This window comes from Heterocephalus glaber, unplaced genomic scaffold, assembly GCF_053883595.1.
Source record: "Heterocephalus glaber isolate CG9 unplaced genomic scaffold, H.glaber_assembly_v1.0 deba00000331, whole genome shotgun sequence".
In the NCBI taxonomy this organism is placed as follows: domain Eukaryota; kingdom Metazoa; phylum Chordata; class Mammalia; order Rodentia; family Bathyergidae; genus Heterocephalus; species Heterocephalus glaber.
In genome coordinates this window covers 14877946-14898034 of record NW_028258142.1, presented here as the reverse complement: position 1 = coordinate 14898034, position 20089 = coordinate 14877946, and the positions used below count along the sequence as shown (strand labels likewise).

General features: G+C 32.3%; 1 protein-coding gene across 6 annotated transcripts in view; it reads right to left on the bottom strand.

Annotated features, from left to right (window-relative positions):
- The window catches only part of Cdh19 (cadherin 19), a 119925-nt gene that overhangs the window by 43896 nt on the left and 55940 nt on the right, over positions 1 to 20089 (bottom strand). For all 6 annotated transcript variants that reach the window (XM_087191516.1, XM_087191513.1, XM_087191518.1 and 3 more), the window contains 2 exons: positions 10372 to 10493; positions 5249 to 5370 (listed from right to left, as the gene is read on the bottom strand). In XM_087191516.1, the coding sequence (XP_087047642.1) occupies positions 5249 to 5370; positions 10372 to 10493 (244 nt within the window). The remainder of the gene's footprint in view (positions 1 to 5248; positions 5371 to 10371; positions 10494 to 20089) is intronic.

Here is a 20089-nt window from a genome sequence, read left to right as displayed (position 1 = left end):
AATCTAATAGGAACTTTTTTGCTCTATCTGATCTAAAAAATAACTTTATTCACTAACCCTGCCTCATAAGCTACAAATAGATAAAATTGCAACCAAATCAATGACGGTGGTAATTACCACTTTATATGGTTTTATTTCTTCATTTTTCTAGGCTTGTATTTAAAAACCAATTGAGATTTTTGAGCATTTAAAACTGTACTGTAAAAATTTTATCTGATCTGTCATGTACCATTAATTCACCTTTACCTGATGCTGAAAGTCTAGAAACATGTTCTACTGTCACTAAACAGGAAGTTATGTGCAAATAAAGTGATTAATATTTTGCATTATAAATATACTGAATAAAATGTATGAAATTATAATTGACTCTAACCATTAAACTGAATTGTCAACTAGAGTGACTTGAAAGCTATCCAGGGGATTAGTAAAGCACACTTTTGGGTATGACTCAGTCCTGAAGGCATGACCTTGGAGTCTCTATATGGGCCTCACACCATCCTCTTTGGTGTAGTTCACCTGCTCTATTTCCTAGAAATCATGAAGTATGCAAATTTGCTCCCCCATGTTCTTCTGCCATGAAGCTCCTACCTGGAAACCAGCCAGCCATGGGCTGAATTTCATGAAACCATGAACCAGCCTAGTGTCTCCTTCATGTTTCAGGTGATAGTTATTCTGTCCCAGCAAAATGAAAGCTAACAGAAATAATTGGTACCAGCATAGAGATGTCCTTATTGTGACTCTAAGTGTTTCGGGAGCTTTTAGTATTGGGTTGGGGGAGAAGTTGGAGAGTCTGACTGGAGAAAATCTTGAAGGCTATAAGCAGAGCTTGATGGATGATTTTGTTCTGAGTTAATACCAGAACACTGATAGGAATATAATCAGTAAAGATCAGGCTCAAAAGATGTCAGTTAAGAATGAGGACTTTTGGGCCGGGGATTTAGCTCAGTGGTTTTGCCGCCTGCCTTGCAAGCGCAAGGACCCGAGTTCGATCCCCGGTACCAAAAAAAAAAACACAAGAATGAGGACTTTTTTGGGAATTGGACCATAAATCATGCATGTTATACTGTGGTAAAAAGTATGTCTGCATTTTACTCATGTCCTCAGACTCTGATTTTATGAATGGTAGACTAATTGATCTAGCAGACGAAATTTTAAGGCAACACAACATATACAGGTTGTGGCATGGGTAATATTAGTTGGTTTTAGCCAGATGCATAGTGAGAATAGGAGCAAAACAACAGAGCCAATATATTTTAACAACTTAAATATTTACCTAGAAAGATCCAAAGATAAAATTGCAACCAATGAAGATATCATTGGTGAAGAGATCAGTGCAATTAAAAATATTTGAGCTGTAACAAAAAAAAAAGATGCCTCAAGGCATTGCAAGAATATGCAAAAAACACATCCATTGCAGGCTCAAGGTTACATAAGTCTAAGCATATCATTTGAGAAGAGAGCCACTGGAACCCCTGCTTGAAAAAAGCCACCTAGAAAATTGGTCCTCTTGGATTCATTTCGCCACCCCCAGCCATCTAGTCATTCAGAGATCACTGCAGCCATGGTCCACAGGGGTATGATTTTTGGCTCTTATTGGATGCAGACTTTGTCCATGCAATACTGTTTTTGTAGTCATTGAATACAAAAGTTGTGGGATCAATCAAGCTTCCACCCAGATTTCAAAGGATGGATGAGAGGCCAGTCAATGTGACCATGAAAGGAAGATACATGAACCGGTGTGAATGAAGCCAAAGGTGTGATAGATACCCCAGGAAGTTGAGAGTTCAGGCAGATGGAAAGACTCAGGATGAGAGCTGCAGGCAGCAAGTGGAACCAACCCAACCATGAATCTGTGTAGGTTGCAACTGATTAAGGCCATAGGGTGGGCCCATCCAAACCTTCTAAAACTTACACCTCATCACCACATGTCCTTGTTTCCAGACCTGGAGATCTTCTAGGTTTCAGTCTTCCTTTGCTCCAATTAATTTTTTCTATTCTTCCCTTTTGGAATAGTAAGGCATACCCTGTATCATTGTATTCTGGGATTAACTAGCTTGTTTGATTTAGTTTAGTTTAGTTTAGTTTTATTTTGTTTTGTTTACAGAGGTTCACAGCTAAGAATTTGCTTTGAGTCTGAGAGAAGACTGACTTTTAAACAAGGTGGAACTGTTAAGAATTTGTAGAATGAATTGCTAAATATTTGGTTATAAGCATGAATGTTGTACCATGCTCGGTGGAATTATGAACTTGCTACTGTCATTATTTGGAAAATAAGCATGATTTAAGAATTTGCATCTGGCTGGCCAAGTGACAAGGGGTGGATTTCAAACTTTAATCATGATTGGAAATTTGACTAGATTAATAAATGCCCAGCAGATTAATGAAGCACATTTCTGGTTGTGTCTTGGTGAAAAGTGGGGGTGTAACCTTGGTGACTATATATATTCCCTGTCCATTTCTTCTTTAGCACCGTGCCTCTGCCAGACTTCTTAGCTGCCATAGGCTAAGCAGGTTTCTTCTGCAATGCACTTCTACTGCACCAGTTTTGCCTTGAAGCCATCCAAGCATGAACTAAACTTTCTGAAACTATGATGAAAATAAGACTTTCCTAAGTTGAGGAACCAAGGTATTCCAGTGAGGGGAAATATGACTAATACATCCACTCAATTGGCCAACCTAAGAATGTTTGCTAATTCAAAAGAAAGGAAAAGTTGTTCCTACAAGCAATGTATATTTCTCTGTTTCATACCATGAAAAAGTAGTAAAGTTATTCTAAACATTTCTACTTACATTTGTTATTATAAACAAGTGGTATAGTAGGATCATTGAATTCAAGTAGCTTAATCCTAGAAATATTTATACCCCAAATCTAGTACTCTGTGTTGTTTTCCTGAATCTGCTCAGTATCTTCAGCAAAACTGAGACCATTGTATATGCAGTTTTGTTTGTACATGTACTCATCACTTGAGGCATTTGTAGAAATTAGTGTATGTAAGATGAACTTTAAGCAATTTTTTAAAGTTTAAAAATAGATTTGCTATAAAGGTGAGAAATACATTTCAGCTATGTAAAATTTATAAAGACTTACCGTAATATATTATGCTTTGAAATAATGTTTTTGCATGTTTCAAAAGGCTAGAAGAAATTATAGTGAATGTTTTTACCTTATAACGATAAATGTTCATATGTTTAACCTGATTTAAACATTGCACTATGTATACAGGCATTTAAACAGCACATGAAACCGAATTAATGTGCACAATTTTAAAAATTGTATGTCAGTTAAAATTAAGTTGAATTTAACTTGAACGTTTTAATCAAACTTTTGAAATAAATTCTTCACTTAATGACTTACCTGTTTAATGATTGTTTGGATTTACTACTGAGGTACACTACTCGAACTTATGACCCACTACTCAGACTATGGCATGTTTTTTTATTGTAGTTTCATACATCTTGTTTATAAAGCATCGATTTCTATTTTGTATACTACAATATACCATGTTTATACTGTAATTTTTGCTGATTGTACTTTATAGTATAGTACTATAGCTTTATATTCTGTTGTACTTTATAGTACTGCATGTAAGAGTTATGCAAATAAAAGCAAAGTCATCAAGTTGGAGTTTCCTTTTTCCTTTGACCATCTCTTTGTTTGGAATATTGTAATGTACATATCATATGCAAGTGCTCATTTAGTGATCTAGATGCAGGAACAGAACTTGGTCATTAAACAAGGAATTTCTGTATATAGCTTAATATTGTAATTGTAATTACAATCATTGTAAAAATATAATTTACTTTAATATGTAAATTCAATATATATTAGTTAGAAAATTAATCATTTTCAAATTTATTCAGGTTATAAGGAAACTAATATATGGCAAATATCATTCATCAGATTTACATGAATTAATTTTTAATGATTGCTTAATATATTTGTCTATGTGTCCAAGAAATCAGATGTGTTTGCAATGCTTGAAAAATCAGGTATATCACCTGTGAAATGTTTTAATCTTATAATAATCCAGTTCAAAGAAATACATAAGCCAAGTCTCTTTAGGAGTCATATTTCACAATTAATTTGCATTCTGATTTGTGATTGTTACTACCTATGTCACATGTCCATACATTTCTAAATTGGTCCAGTTTTGGATCTAGAGACAATGGAGGGTCTCTGTAAATTTTACATACATCTTTCCCTTTCTTAAAAACCATGAGTTCTAGACAATTGCAAATTAATAGCTTAAATTTTTAAATAATTTGCATATTCAGAACCATTCTTATTTTGAAAAATGTATTTGACAATTTTAGAAGCAAGATTTGTGAACTATTGGAAAAGTACAGTGAATCCAACTTTAACCTGAATAATGTTTACAAGACCGTATAAGAATCATTTACAATTTCCATTATACTATAGTTGCATACTAAATTAAGATATGCCTATATTTATTATAGTCTTATTTTCTCACCTTTTTATAAAATTGAAAATAGAGAAAAACGTTGGCTTCTACTATTTATTTGTTGAGAAAAATCATTTCTGCCTTTGTAAATTTCAAATGGCCTGCAACTAAGTGCATTGGTAGAGGCAAGTGTATTTAAAATACATTATAAAGCAATTATATTATAAAAATTGGATATTAGTGATTATTTTAGAAAATACCTTATTGTATTTTAAAAAATTCTGTGTTATACAGAGAATTATATGAATTATGTTAGGTTACCATGTACTGGAGATGAGAAATTAGCTTAAAAAAGACAAGCTAATTTTAGTTCCATATTTTCAAAATGATAACATGAGTTCTAGATGGAGAAAATACGTGAAATAAACTGTGAAGTAATGACAATGTACTTCAAAGTGAGTGTCAATAATTTACTAGTGAATTTCTAATGTGGGCAGAGGATTTTATTTTTCATTTTAGGAATGTGAAAGTAGAAAACAAAATTTACATCTTTTTTAAATAAAAAGAAATGTATATTATTACATGGTACACACAACATAAAAGCATATATTTAGAGTGCATTTGTTAATATTCCCAAATGAGATGAATACATAACAAAAATAATATACAGCATATCATATATTAATTCATAACTATTATGTGAATTATAATATATAATTAACTACATATTCTTTAGAACAAAATATACATGGAAATTATATATATGTTACATGCTATAATCTATAACATGTAATATGTTAAAGAATTGTATATTGCTCAAACTTTGGTAATTTCTTATTTCTTACCTGACCATACTCTGCATTTTCACAAACATAAGTCTCATAATATTGAGAGAACTCGGGAGCATGATCATTAATGTCAAGCACTTGTACATACACAGGGACTGAAGAGATTTGTTGTACATTATCTGAAAATTGAATTAAAAATAATGCTGGCTTTAAAATCATCATAAATCACATACAGTGCTATGTAGCATATTTTGATTTTACTTGATATAAGCTGAGGAGAGAATCTCTATATGTTTCACACATTTATTAATAGCGGGGCTTTAAAAAATCCTGTGTTCAACATGTTTGATTCAAGCAATCTTTTAGCACCTTGTACGCATATGGGCTATAAGTGATGAGAAAAATTAGGTAACAGGTAGACACACAAACTACTTGGAGAAGTCTAGGAACTGCTGAAAGTATTTGTATTAGTTCAGTTTTATCCTGATCTTTAGAGGCATTATTACCCTAACAACTGTGCTAATAGGAAACACTGAGAAATCATTTAGTATTAAATATTATGCCCAAGGTCATGGTGAAGTGTAAATAGATGATTAAGAAGTTAGTAATCAGTACTCTGAACTACTAAAAAAATTGGAGTATAGCTCTTAAAAATGAAAATGAATGTGGAATGTAATGAATATTTTTTGAGACAAATTTTGAATATATAGTTCAGGCTGGTCTTGAACTATGTTGTCCATTTTGTCTTCTAACTTGACCAAGGTGATACCCCTTGATCAGCCTTCTAAATTCAGGGATTTCTGGTGTACACCGCTACCCTCTACTGAATAAACTGTTTTTAAGTAAAGTGGCTATAGTAAAATGTAGGTGGGAATTATATAAACTTTAAGTCAAGAAATCCATAAATCATAAAGGAAGGAAGTTATGGTTAAGTACACTTTTTAATTGGGAAAATAATGTATTAAAAAATGAAGCAGCACTATGGAAAAATGTTTGCATTGTACGATAAAATATTAATCGTTCAAATTTTTAATCTTTAAAATTGATATAAAAGATTTCAGAAAAAGTATCAACTATAGAGTCACAAAACAGAGTATTCAAATGGTCTCATAGAGTATTTTTCAAATTTATCATCATTGATGTTTTGAGCAGAACAATTTTTTGCAGTAGGGAGCTAACCTGTGCATTGCAGAATGTTTAGTAGGATCACTGACAACTAATCAGTAAATGCTAAATGTATACCTTTGCCACTTGTGACAATCAAGACCATCTTTAGATATTGTCAAATAGACTCTGGAACTTTTAAAATTTATCTTAACACTTGCATTTATAAACTAAGTATGATTTTGTTAATAGGAAGGCACTATATACCCTCTTTTTCTTTAAGCATTTGGCTAATAATCTCATTTTCTTCTGTTTCTTACAAGAGTATGCAAATCTTTTTAAAATTTACATAAGCCTCTTCCTAAGGTTACAACACAAGGTTGTCTCTCCTCTAGTACTGGGGTCCAACTTTTGAAATGTAATCACCCAGGGATATAAAGTCCCTATATCTAAGTTTCTATGAAGGATAGGGGCTAATTTCAGCAAATATTTTGTTTCAAGTCATTAAATTATTTCTTATCAAAAACATACAAATAAATTAGTTTTCCTTTGGATAAATCAATTAGAAATCAGAACAGATCACCTCAAATACCCAGTTAATTCAATATGAATTATGTGAAAAAAATGATGGCAAATCTTTTTACTTGAGATGTAGATGTTTGTTTATCTTGAACACAGTTATGCAATGGGTTATATCTTGCTTTGTAAAGGAGATTTTTTTTTCTTCTTTTAGAATTTGTTAGTGGATTTTCTATGAAGCATATGACATTTGGGGATTAATGTTTTCAATAATGGAATAATTTTCTTTCTATGCTACCTTGATAGACAGTTTTTCTGAGTTGGGATTATTTTTTTAATTATACTACTGCAATAAAAAAACAGTTGCACTTATACTGAAAACTGAGCTTTTCAATTAATTAAAAATGAATATTATACACATATTTTACACATAAACTCTATAGCCCTTATGAAATACAAAAACTGTTAGGGAATGCCATTTTGATACTCTTTCTATTGTGTTACATATAAAAAAAAAAGACTTCAAGATGGTATTCTTGAGAAATGAAAGCTGAAATTTGTTGTGATTTAAATACAAAACATCACAACAAAACAATTTTTGCTTCAGTGAGTAAAATGGAGAATGTATTTCAGATATGAATAAATTGAAAAACTCAATAGGAGGGTCATTAAATCATTTATAAACTTGTATGATTGTATAAAACATATACAGTAGTACCTTGGTTTATGAACTTTGTTTTAAGTCTTTGGTGGAGATGGCTGATTTTATGCTTGTTTGGAGAAGATGTCCTTGGTTGATTTTTGTCATCTTATGTGGAGTTTGTCAACAAAAACATAATTTTGCTGAACGCTTACCGAATTGTTTGCAAACAGAAGAGTTCATGAACTGCGGTCTTAATGTATAGGTATATTTACAGCTTCACTTCAAGGAAGCATTTTATTCACTGAGCAGCACACTGATAAATGGTTTGGGCTTAATTTAGGAAGCTTTCCAAGAAAGAGACTAAGCACACTGAACTTCATTTGCTGAAAACACAAATGTTAAAAATGGATCACCTCTTGGCAGGAATCAGCGTTGTTTTATGTCACAAACATTTTGCAATATTAATCACATGCAGAAAATGTTTTCTGAAATGATTTTATGTAATGTCCTCTTTTCCTCTGGTTACATGGTTTGTTTTTAGTACTTTTAAGGGTAAAATGTTCCAATGTATAATTTCTGGTACTTATATTATGGTACTAGGATGGTGGTGTTTATACATGTTTCTCCTAAAGAGATCTAAAGGAGATTTAATACTGTGGATTGTAAACAAACTCAAAAGACAAAATATTCATAGACCTACTAGTCCCCTAGTTTTATTAAAGCTCTTTCTTGTTGGCTCTTCCTAAAAATGAAAAAAAAAAAAAAAAAAAAAAAAGCAAATGAAAAATGTAACTTTAGAGTGATGAGTAGAAGATATCTTGTAACTCAAAGGATTCTTTTGTTTTTGTTTTATTTTACAATGTTGAAATGTATTTTTCCACTCAAATGGCAGAATTACAACAAAACATATTTCAATATTTTTTTTCTAGAGATCTTTTCATAGAATGGCATTCATCTGATTAAAGAAATATTCTATTAGTGGTAGAGTACAAATAAATTATCTGACAAATTCTATATCATTCATTCCTCTCTTTTTTATTCATAAAAGATTAGAGGATTTTAGATCTCAAAGTACAAATTATAAATTTTAAAGATTCTAATTTGTAACAATTTTCTTTGTCATGAATCTAATTTGAGACAGTAAATCATGTCTTTTACAAAAAACATCTAATGTGTAAAGGTAAACGTAAAATGAAGTGTTATTTCTACAAATTCAACAAAATACAATGTTCTAATAGCTGAAAGCTATTTTACAGAGAAATATATATACACTTTTTTTTTCAAAGACACCAAGTCTTCCCTTGAACTGATTTAAATTCTCTTTCACAATAGATTTGTAAAGAGTGACATTATAAATAATTTGTTCTTGGAAATGAGCAATGAATAAAAGCTTCTTGGTCTTAGAATAAACATCTTTGTGTTTTCTGACATGAAAGACTTGGCATTTTTTTCTGCTGCACCAGGCATTTGATTCATGGGCCACCTTGGTGCCCCATTCTTTATTGTATAGTTAGAAAATTTAAAATCTAAACTCATGCCCCATGCCATGTTTCCACAGACCTTTTCAATACACTGCAAAAAACATTTCACCTGCTACCATGTCACCTGCTAACCATTCAACTCAGTGAGCAATAAGATAGATACATGCTCAATACCTCCAAAAGCCAAGAAAGCCAGGAAAATTTAGAAATTCTATGCAAACTCAGCTATGAGAAAGTATCCAGTTCAGACGGGTTCATATTTAATGCTTTAACTAATTCTATTGACTAATGAGATGACTTTGACAATATTTTATATCCTTTTATGCCTATTTCTTTAAGCTTTAGTTAATATGAATGCTAGAATAATCGATTTGTAATTTCAAGAACAATATACAAACCATAAAGCATATAATTTTATCTGCCATTATAATGCTAAGAAGAAGTCATCATTCTATCACTAAAACAAACAAACATCTGGTCACTACTGACTAAAGCTGAGCTATCCGCACAGCTAAAACTATTAGTTTAATTTGAAAAAGAAATATTGGTTTTGTGATATACAAAAATGAATGTTATTCCAATTCTTGATGTTCCATGCTGCAATTATACCAAAATATGGTTTGTTTTAAATGCATACATTTTAAATGGTTAATTTAGGGTATTACTTTCCTTACTCTGCAATGTTAACTCTACCACTTTATTCTGAATCAGAATACAGCACAGATATTCTGTGTTTGGCTTCTATAATAGTCACTTATGATTTGACATTCTAAGCTGCTTATGATTAAAATAAAGATTAAATTTAGAATTTCAAGTTTCATGTGATTTCATTACCATTTTCAGAGTAGTTAATTTATAAAATAACAATTGTCTAAATTGAAATTTAGGAAATGTACTACTATGAAATAAGTATCATAGTTTCTCTTCATCTTTACCTGTTAATTATGCTAAATAATTGTACAGAAAATGTACAAGACCTTTTCCCATTAAATTCATAATATGAAAATGAATCTACAGAGCATATATATTTTAAAGATTCAAAATGAATATTTAATTTATTGATATGATAATATGTCTATGAGACAGGTTATAAGAACACATAACTACATAATGACGATGTTTTAAAATTGAAGACGATTTTGTTTTCCATCTTGTGTTTTCTTCCATTTATTTTTGTCTTCGCTTTCAGCACTTACTGTTATAATAAGGACAGTTGATAGAGTATTTAGAAGTAACTTTGTCAGTAAAGTCTGATAAGAGTAAACACTAATTTATGATCTAACAAAATAGACATGTAAATGACATTTCATATAAAGTATTATTTAATTCTAATTTCGACAACATTTGAAAATATCATTACCTTCACACCTAAAAATTATGGCATGGTTCAAAAAATAGACTGAGCACTGTTTGATTCCCAAGGGAGTGCTTACCTCTTTCTGTGGCTGTGACACTTAGGTTGTACCAAGCACTGATCTCCCGGTCAAGTTGGTCAGTGTTGATGACTGTACCATTGTCGTGGACACTGAACACTTTGCTTCTGGTAATAGAGTATCTAAGCACAAAGGAAAGTATTCCCTAATGTCATTTTTCTTTCATAGTAACTATATATGTATATATAATAAATACATATGTATGTATGTGTATGTTTAACACTCTTTTTAAACAATAAAACAAATTGTTAAATGGTTGCTTTACATAGCTAATGCGATGCACAACAACTGTAACACCCTTGCATTTATGTATTGAAGATTCAACTTAGCAGATAAGAAAAGAAAAACTAAAATGGCAATAAATTTAAATTGACCTATGTTAAATCTTAACACGTTTTACTCATTCCCATGTCCAAGAGAGAAAATTGATATATGAACGACTTGGTAAAAAGAAATGATCAAAGGACTTTTGAAAAGTGAATTACAAATTAGGAATGTTAAAAATGAATGATTGTCAATTTTTAAATTTTCCTTTCAATCAAATAAAGCATATTCTCAATCTAGACTGCTAGTGGTCTCTTCCCTATACCACATGCATTGTTGTGCATTATATTACAATTAGTTCACTGCTGAAAAATAACATATGTTGCTTTTGTTTGTATAAATAAAATAATTAGATAGTGTTTGATAAAATTAAATTACCTTTATGTAGCATATTAACTTAAAATTATTCCAGGAAATACATATTATTTTAGATGTCAAAAATACTTTAGATCTATTATGTTACTTTCATACATGCATATTGATTTTACATATATATATATAAAACACACCATGCATGGAAAAAAATACCCTCCTGCAAAAGTGTGAAAAATAATCTCAAATCTACAATAAAAGATGCATTTGAATTGCTCAGCATGTTTCATCAGCTTGCAAATGATTAATAATAAAAATTAAAGAAGTTTAATAAGTAGGTTTCAGTGATGACTTCTTTCAAATATATTTCTGAAGACTTTCATGATAAATCAATGAGATTTTCCATAATTATGTGGCAAAATGAGAATATTTTAATATTGAATTGACACAATTCTAAAAATATTACACTAAGTTGTAGCTTAGTGTTGAAGAGAATATTAAAATAGAACGCAACTTTAGAGGAGTTCAGGTATAATATATTTGATTTTAAACATTTAGAAGAATTTTACTTAAATATCTGCAAGTGGTCACCTTTCCCACCAAATAATTTTGTTGGCAAAAATTAAATAATATTTTAGCAGTTGCTATTTTGTATTAAAAATCTAATCTTGTTTTCATAAAACACAATTCCAATTAAAGCTGATACAGGGCTTGATATATAGTTTCTCAGAGTTAATAAAAATCTGTTATAAATTAGGAAGAAGAACCAAGGCCACAAGTCTGAATCCTACTAAAATATTAAAATGGAAATCAAAACATATGTAGGCCTAGAGGAAGAGCACTTCATGTGATAATAGCAATGATATGCAACATGCATTATTTTCCTTGTTTCCTGCTAGAACAAAAAATTACAGTTATGCAAATATTTTTCCCTCACTCTACTTTTACTCATGAAATATACATGGCCTTGAATTAAGTTGTACTTAACTGACTTATATTGTACTAAATTGTAATTGTATTTTCTCTTCACTTCATGTTTTTAAAATTAGAAAACAGACATGAGAAATCATCTCAGACACATTTTTTATTAGTAATTTTCTCACGAGTTGACTTAAAAACATTTTGAAATAATTTTAATCATATATAACTTTTGAAAATCAGTATACCTGGGAGAAGAGCATAATTCCTTGAAAAATATCCTGTATAAATAAAAGTATTTTTATTGTATCAGAGATAACAAATTAATTATTGTAATTTTATTAACAAGACTACAAATTAAAGTTGGATTTAACCAGTTTTTCAACGTCAGCTCTTTGCCCTTTTCATGATCAAATCCAGAAAATCATTTTGCATTTTATTTTCATGCCTCCTTAGTCTGCTCTACAATATCTCAGTGTTCTTGACTTTCATATCTTTTCTGTTAATGAAAGTATTGAGAGACTGTTAAGTGTTGTTGCTCAGTTCATTTTTGTCTTTTGCTTAGATGAAGATTGTAAATTTTTTGTAAAATTTGGTACAATTTGTACGTTTTGGTACATATTTGGTAAGTGTGGTGTCCTTGATGGATCATAGGGGTATATTAGGGGTACATGATATTGACACTGGGTTTTCAATCGTGATACTAGCCTTGGTCACTTGATTAAGGCAGTAGATGAGATTTCTCCACAGTAAAATTACTGTCTTTGGTTTTACAATTAATAAAATCTCAAGATATTTTGAAATTTTCTGATTTCTTCTCAAACATGCACCTACTGATTTTATTATCCAGAGAAGAACAATGACTATACTAATTACCAATTTGGGACCCTTCTGGGACACCCTACTACTGCCACCAGCACCAAGGAGCAGAGCTGCCCCCAGCTCAGAGGAGGTGAACCTTCTGGGTCACAATACCACTGGCCCCAGGACTGAGGAGGTAAGCTGCACAGGTGCCAGCCGCACATATGCCTCCCTCCCCTCCCTCCAGTGAAATGAGAAGACACATAAACAAGCCTCAAAACCAGACTTCCAAAACACCTAAAGCAATCTGAAAAGGAAATGGATGGGACAATCTGATACTCAATCACCTGGAGTCCCTGAACTCCTAACAAAAGAGGATCAGGAAAAAAATGAAATCAGAAATAATTTCTCAGATAACATCAGAGATTGTGCCCATAGTGCAAGAAATAATTAATAAATCTAGAGAGGACACATGAAAAAATAGAAGAGCTGAAGAACATGATGAAATCCCAACATAGAAAACAAATGGAATCCATAAAACAGAATCAAACAGATTTCCAGGAGATTAAAAACTCCACTTAAAGTTTACACAGCAGAATGAGCCAATGTGAGGACAGAATTTCAGATATAGAAGATAAGATTGGAATTAGTGATCAGGAAATGAAAAATTTCTTTAAAATAGTAAGGGACCGTGAGAAATCAATCCAGTACCTGTGGACAATGCAAAGAAGAAAACATAAGACTGATTGGAGTCAATGAAGAAGCAGGAGAGAGTGCAGATGACATAAAAAAAAGTGTTCACAGAAGTGATGGCAGAACACTTCCCAAGCAGGGGAAAACAACTTGACATAGAGATAAATGAGGCATATAAGACTCCAACTAACCTTGATCCAAAAAAAATCTACATATAGGCATATAGTAGTTAAGATTCCAGAAACCCAACAGAAGAAGAAAATTCTACAAGCAGTTAGAGAAAAGAAACAAATCACAAACAAAGGAAAGCCTATCAGAATAACAGCAGACTTCTCAGTGCAAACCCTGAAGGCAAAATGAGCTTGGAGTGATGTATTTCAAGCCCAAAGGAAAACAATCTCCAACCTAGATTGATGTAAATTGCAAAACTTTCTTTCAAAATTGATGGAGAAATAAGATACTGTCATAACAAAGAGCACCATAGGAACTCCATGAATACCAAACCAACACTCCAAAATACTTTAGACAATATCCTAAGAAAAGACAATGAGGATTGTAACCCCAGGAAGCCCTGCAGAATGCATCCATGGGGCATGACAAGAAACTAAATGCAAAGAGGGAAAAATCCAACAAAAAGAAAAAGTCATGACAATGATTAGTCAGTTTGTATCAGTTATAACCATCAATGTTAATGGTCACAATTCACCTATAAAAAGAAATACATTGGCAGAATGGGTCAAGAAGCAAGATCCAACAACATGCTGCATACAAGAAACACACTTATTTCCAAAAGAAACTCAGACTGAAAGTTAAAGGGTGGAAAACAATACTCCATGTGTCTATGGGACACAATGAAAGCAGTCATATGAAGGAAATTCTTAGCAGTGAATAGTCATATTAGGAAAACAGAGAGAGCCCAATTAAACAACCTGATGCTGAACCTCAAGCTTCTAGAAAAAGAAGATCAGAACAAATCCAAAGCTCATACAAGGGAATAAATTATAAAGATCAGAGCAAAAATCAATGCAATGGAGACCAAGAGAATGATATAAAAAATCAATGAAGCCAAGAGTTGTTTCTTCCAAAGAATAAACAAAATTGACAAACCCTTAGCCAAACTTATCAGAAAAAGGAAAGAAAAGGCCCAAATCCATGCAAGTAGGAATGAAAAGGATGAAATTACAACAGACCCAGCAGAAATCCAGAGGATCATCAATACCTACTTCGAAAACCTATATGCCAATAATATGGAAAACACAGAAGAAATGGCCAGATTCCTAGATAAGTATGAATTACCAAAGTTGAACGAAGACCTAAAAATTCTAAACAAATCAATGTCAATCAATGAAATTGAAAACATAATTAAAAACTACCAACTAGGAAAAGTCTGGGTCCTGATGGCTTCACAGCTGAATTCCTCTACAAGACATTTAGAGAAGAACTGCTGCTGCTACTGTTTAAACTCTTCAATGAAAGTGAAAGTGAGGCAATACTCCCAAATTCATTCCCAGAAGCAAGCATCACTTTGATCCCCAAAGCAGAGAATGACCCAACCAAAAAAAGAGAACTATAGGCCAATCTCACTAATGAACATAGATGAAAAAATCCTTAATAAGATACTGGCAATAGAATGCATAAGATCATACACCCTGTCCAAGCCGGATTCATGCCAGAGATGCAGGGATGGTTCAACATATGCAAATCAATCAATGTAGTGCACTATATTAATATAGCCAAGGACAAAAACCATGCAGTAAACTATAATCAAAATGGATTAAAGATGTAAATATTAAGAGAGAAACACTAAACAAGCTGGAACAGAGGTTAGGTAGAAGTCATGAAGACAATATTTTATGAACAAAACCTCAGCTGCCCATAAACTAGCATAAATAATCAACAAGTGGGACCTCTTCTTATAAAAAGCTTGTGTGCAGCAAGAGAAACCACCAACAGTGTGAAAGAGAACCCACAATGTGGGAAAAATTTTTCACCAACTTTCCCTCAGACAAAGGTCTGCTATCTAAAATCTTTAAAGAATTTTTAAAAAAATCAGACTTCCCAAATTTAAAGACTTAATCCAAAAATAGGCATCTGAAAAAAACAGACATTTCTCAGACAAAGAAGTAGAAATAGAAAATAAACATATGAAAAAATGTTCAACATCACTGGTCATTCCAGAGATGCAAATTTAAAAAAACACTGAGATTCCACCTCATTCCAGAAAGAATGCCTGCTATGATGAAATCAACAAATAACAAATGCTGGTGGGACTGTGGGGAAAGAGGAACACTGCTCCACTGCTGGTGGGAGTGTAGACTGATGCAACCACTGTGGAAATCAGTATGGAGATACCTCAAAGAACTAGGACTGGAAGTCCCATTTGACCCTGCTATTCCCCTTCCTGAAAGAATTAAAAGAATCATACCACAGTGATATATTTGCACATATGTTCATAACAGTACAATTTGTAATAGCTAAAATTTGGAAGCAGCCCAATTGCCCATTAACTGGAGACTGGATAAAGAAAATGTGTTGTCTTTTTAAAATAAAATGGAGTACTACTCAGCCATAAAAAATGAAAAATTAGAGACATTTATAGCTAAATGGATACACATTGAGGCCATACTCCTAAGTGAAATAAATAGGGCACTCGTGTAAACACCGAATAGTTTTTCTAGTGTGAGAAACTGAAAGTGTAAATAAGGACTAAAAGGTATAATTGATAATGTGAAATTGGACATAAAGGGGCAAAGGGCAAGTGGGAGGGGTAGAGGAAAGGAAAGAAGGAAATGGAATTAATATGAGAAAATGAAAAAATGGAAAGAAAGTCTTTGTAAATAGGGAAGGGTGGAGGGGTTGAAGTGAGGGCAGGGGAGTGGGTAAAAAGTAAGAACCAAGAGAGATTATGTAAAGGTGCAAATTTCCAATGACGAATGTCATTATATCATTATATTGTATACTTAAAATGTTCCAATAAAATTAATTTAAAAAATAATTACCACTTTGGTATATTAAGGATGATTTCTATTATTCTTTTCTTTCTACAGTCATAATCACAATAACTCTAATTTATGAAATAACATATTCCTTTATATATTTTATAAACAATAATCCATGAAACATTTTCCATCAATAATAAATCAAATTTTTTATTTACTTGTTGCTTAATATCCACAGGCTTTGACATTTAGAGTAATTACAGGATGATTCCTAGACCCTTTCAACACGTTATTTTTCTTTCATTCTTTAAAAAATTTTGTTTCCTTCCTTTCGAATCTGTAGGCTTTCTTGGAGCCACAATATTTTCCCTACAAATGTTCTAGATTCAACCAAATCTCCATTGAGTTTCTACCTTTGATTTCATTACAATATTAGAAGTGAAGCTTGGGGTACAAAGAGTTCCCACGACTTCTGGAGTTCTGTTGTATTTATGCCCCCTGATCAAACATCAGCAGGGTATTCATGGTAAATAAAAATACAAACATATTCATTTCCATACCAATTCTTTTGTCTCTTTATATAGTGCTAGTCCTTAATATTTACTGGTTCCACAGCAATAGATTCAACCAACTGTAGACCAAAAATATTTGGAAAATATTGTGTTTGTATTGAATATAAACAGACCTTTCTTCTTAACCTTTTTCCAAAAAAAATATTATAACAACTACTTATGTAGTATGTATATTGCATACAATGTTTTAAGTCATACAGAAATAATTTAAAAGTATGGGAGGATATATGCATATACTGCAGAATTTTATGTAAGAAACTCGAGCAGTCACAGATTTCAGTATCTGGGAATATTGGAAAGAATTCTTCATGGATATTGCTGTATAACTGTATTAAGAAGGCATTAGTTGGTAGTTTCTCTTGCAGTGCAGAGGCTTTTTAATACAATGAGATCCCAGTTGTTGATTCTTTGTGCTAGCTCCCGTGCTAGTGAAGATTTGTTCATAAAGTCTTTTCCTATGCCAATGTCATCAAGACTTCTACCTAACTTATCCTCCAGCAAGTTTAGTGTTTCTGACTTAATATTTAGATCTTTAATCCACTTCGATCTTAGTTTAGTGTACAGTGATAGGTATGGGTCTAGTTTTAATCTCTGACAGGTTGAAATCCAATTTTTCCAACACCATTTATTAAATAGGCTATCTTTCCTCCAATGAGGGTGGTTGGCTCCTTTGTCAAAGATGAGGTGGCTGAGTATGTCTGGAGTTGTTTCTGCATCTTCTAATCTATTCCACTGATCTTAACAGAGCTAAGAGACAACCTACAATATGGGAAGAAATATTTAGCAGCTGTAGCTCAGACAAAGGTCTACTATCGAGAATATATAAAGAACTGAAAAAAGTCAGACCCCCCAAATTCAAAGACCCAATTCAAAAATGGGCATCCGAAATGAACAGACATTTCTCAGACAAAGAAGTAAAAACAGCAAATAAATATATGAAAAAATGTTCAACATCCCTGGTCATTCGAGAGATGCAGATGAAAACAAAACTGAGATTCCACCTCACCCCACAAAGAATGGCTGCTATCAAGAAATCAACCAATAACAAATGCTGGCTGGGGTGTGGAGAGAAAGGAACCCTTCTCCATTGTTGGTGGGAGTGCAGACTGGTGCAACCACTGTGGAAATCATTGTGGCGATACCTCAAACAACTAGGAGTACAGGTCCGATTTGACCCAGCTCTTCCCCTACTGGAAATCTTCTCCAAAGAATTAAAAGAATCATACCACAGTGTTATATGTGCACCTATGTTTATAGTGGCACAGTTTGTAATAGCTAAAGCTTGGAAACAGCCCAAGTGCCCATCGACTGGAAACTGGATAAAGAAGATGTGTTTTTTTTTATAAAATGGAGTACTACTCAGCCATAAAGAATGAGAAACTAGAGACATTTATAGCTAAATGTATGCATATTGAGGCCATACTCTTAAGTGAAATAAATAGGATACACATGTGTAAGTAACAAATAGTTTCTCTAATGTGAGAAATTGAAAGTGTAAATAAGGATGAAAATGATTAAAATGAATACTTGATAATTTGAAATAAGGAAAGGTCCAAGTGTTTGGGAATGGTGGGAGGGGAAGGGGAAAGGGAAGAAGGGAAAGGAAAAACTATGAGAAAAAAAAAATGGAATCAAACTCTGCGTAAATACGGAAGGGTGGAGTGAGTGAAGAGTGCGCAGGTAATGGGAGAAAAAATAAGAACTAAGATACAGCGTGTTCTGGTACTAACACCCAGTGAAAAATGTAAATGTACTTTATACCTAAAATGTACCAATAAATGTGTATATATATATATATATATATATATATATATAAATAAAATAAAAAACAAGGCATTAACGTATAATGATTTCTTAGACTCTAAACCCAACACCATCGTCTTCACCAAGACTTCTCCTTTTCCTTTTTTTGTATCCTATTTTTGGAAATGGAAAATATTACTCTCATTATTTGCAGCATATTTCCTTATTTTTTCAACTAGGGTATACATTCAGAGTAATTAGCACTTATTAAACAACAGACATGTTAAAAATATTCATGTATAGTGTAATTACTCTACAATGATGTTTTCATTTGTGGATTTTCAAAGAAAATACTATTTCCCCAATTTATTGGTTATTATCTTCCTTTCTAAACCCTGTGTTTTTGGACAAAATACTTATTTATAGTACAAAATAATACATTTATAGTAGTTCGCATGGCACTTTAGGAATATCTCCAAAACTTATTTTCCCCAAATTTATATACATGCTACCTTGTGATATAGGATCAATAGATTTTGGACAATTGAATTCTGAAATGTCTATCATCCTTTTCTTTTATCATAACTTTGTAGTCAACTGGACCACAGATATTTTCATTTTGCTTTTAGCTTTTAATCCATTCACCCATTTAATATTCTGTCACTGGAATAATGGTTTCAGTTTTCAATGATCACAAATAATGCTGTTGCAAGTTTCTGCACATAAGTTTCCATGTCAATGTAAGGGTAGCGGTTTTCTGGATCTGCTGTAACAAAGCACTACAAATTTGGGTCTAAAAATGACAAAAATGTATTGTCAGGTCACGTTTCCTCTGAAACATACAGTATAGAATACTTTCTTGCCTTTTCTATCCTCTGGTGTTTTCTGGCAATCTTCGTTACTCCTGGGTTTGTAGATACATCACTTCAATTTTTGTTTCCATTGTTACATGGTTGACCTCCCCTTGTTTGTTTCTGTCTCCTCATAAGGACATAAAGCTTATTTGATGAAAGATCCACTCTACTCCACTATGACCTTATCTTAAGAATTAATCTCTACAACTCTGATTTCCAGGAAGGTTACATAAGTACTAAGTGTTAGGGTGCAATGTATCATTTTGGAGACAGAATTAAATCCTTAACATTAAGTTTTTACTTTTTTTCAGCAAAAGCCTCAGAGAAGGATGTCTAGGTTTTCTGATAAGTGTAAAATTTTATGATAATTTTGTGTTCTACTTTGATAAACTTGCTTATTATTTCTAGGCATCTTTGTAATTCTTGATATTATCAATGTACTACTTCTGGCATTCCGGAAGTAAAGAAAACCATTTTGCACAACTTTATCAACTTCCTTCTTTTGCGATAGTTTTGTAATAAACTAGACCACAAGATTTTTGTCAATTTGCTTTGACTTTTC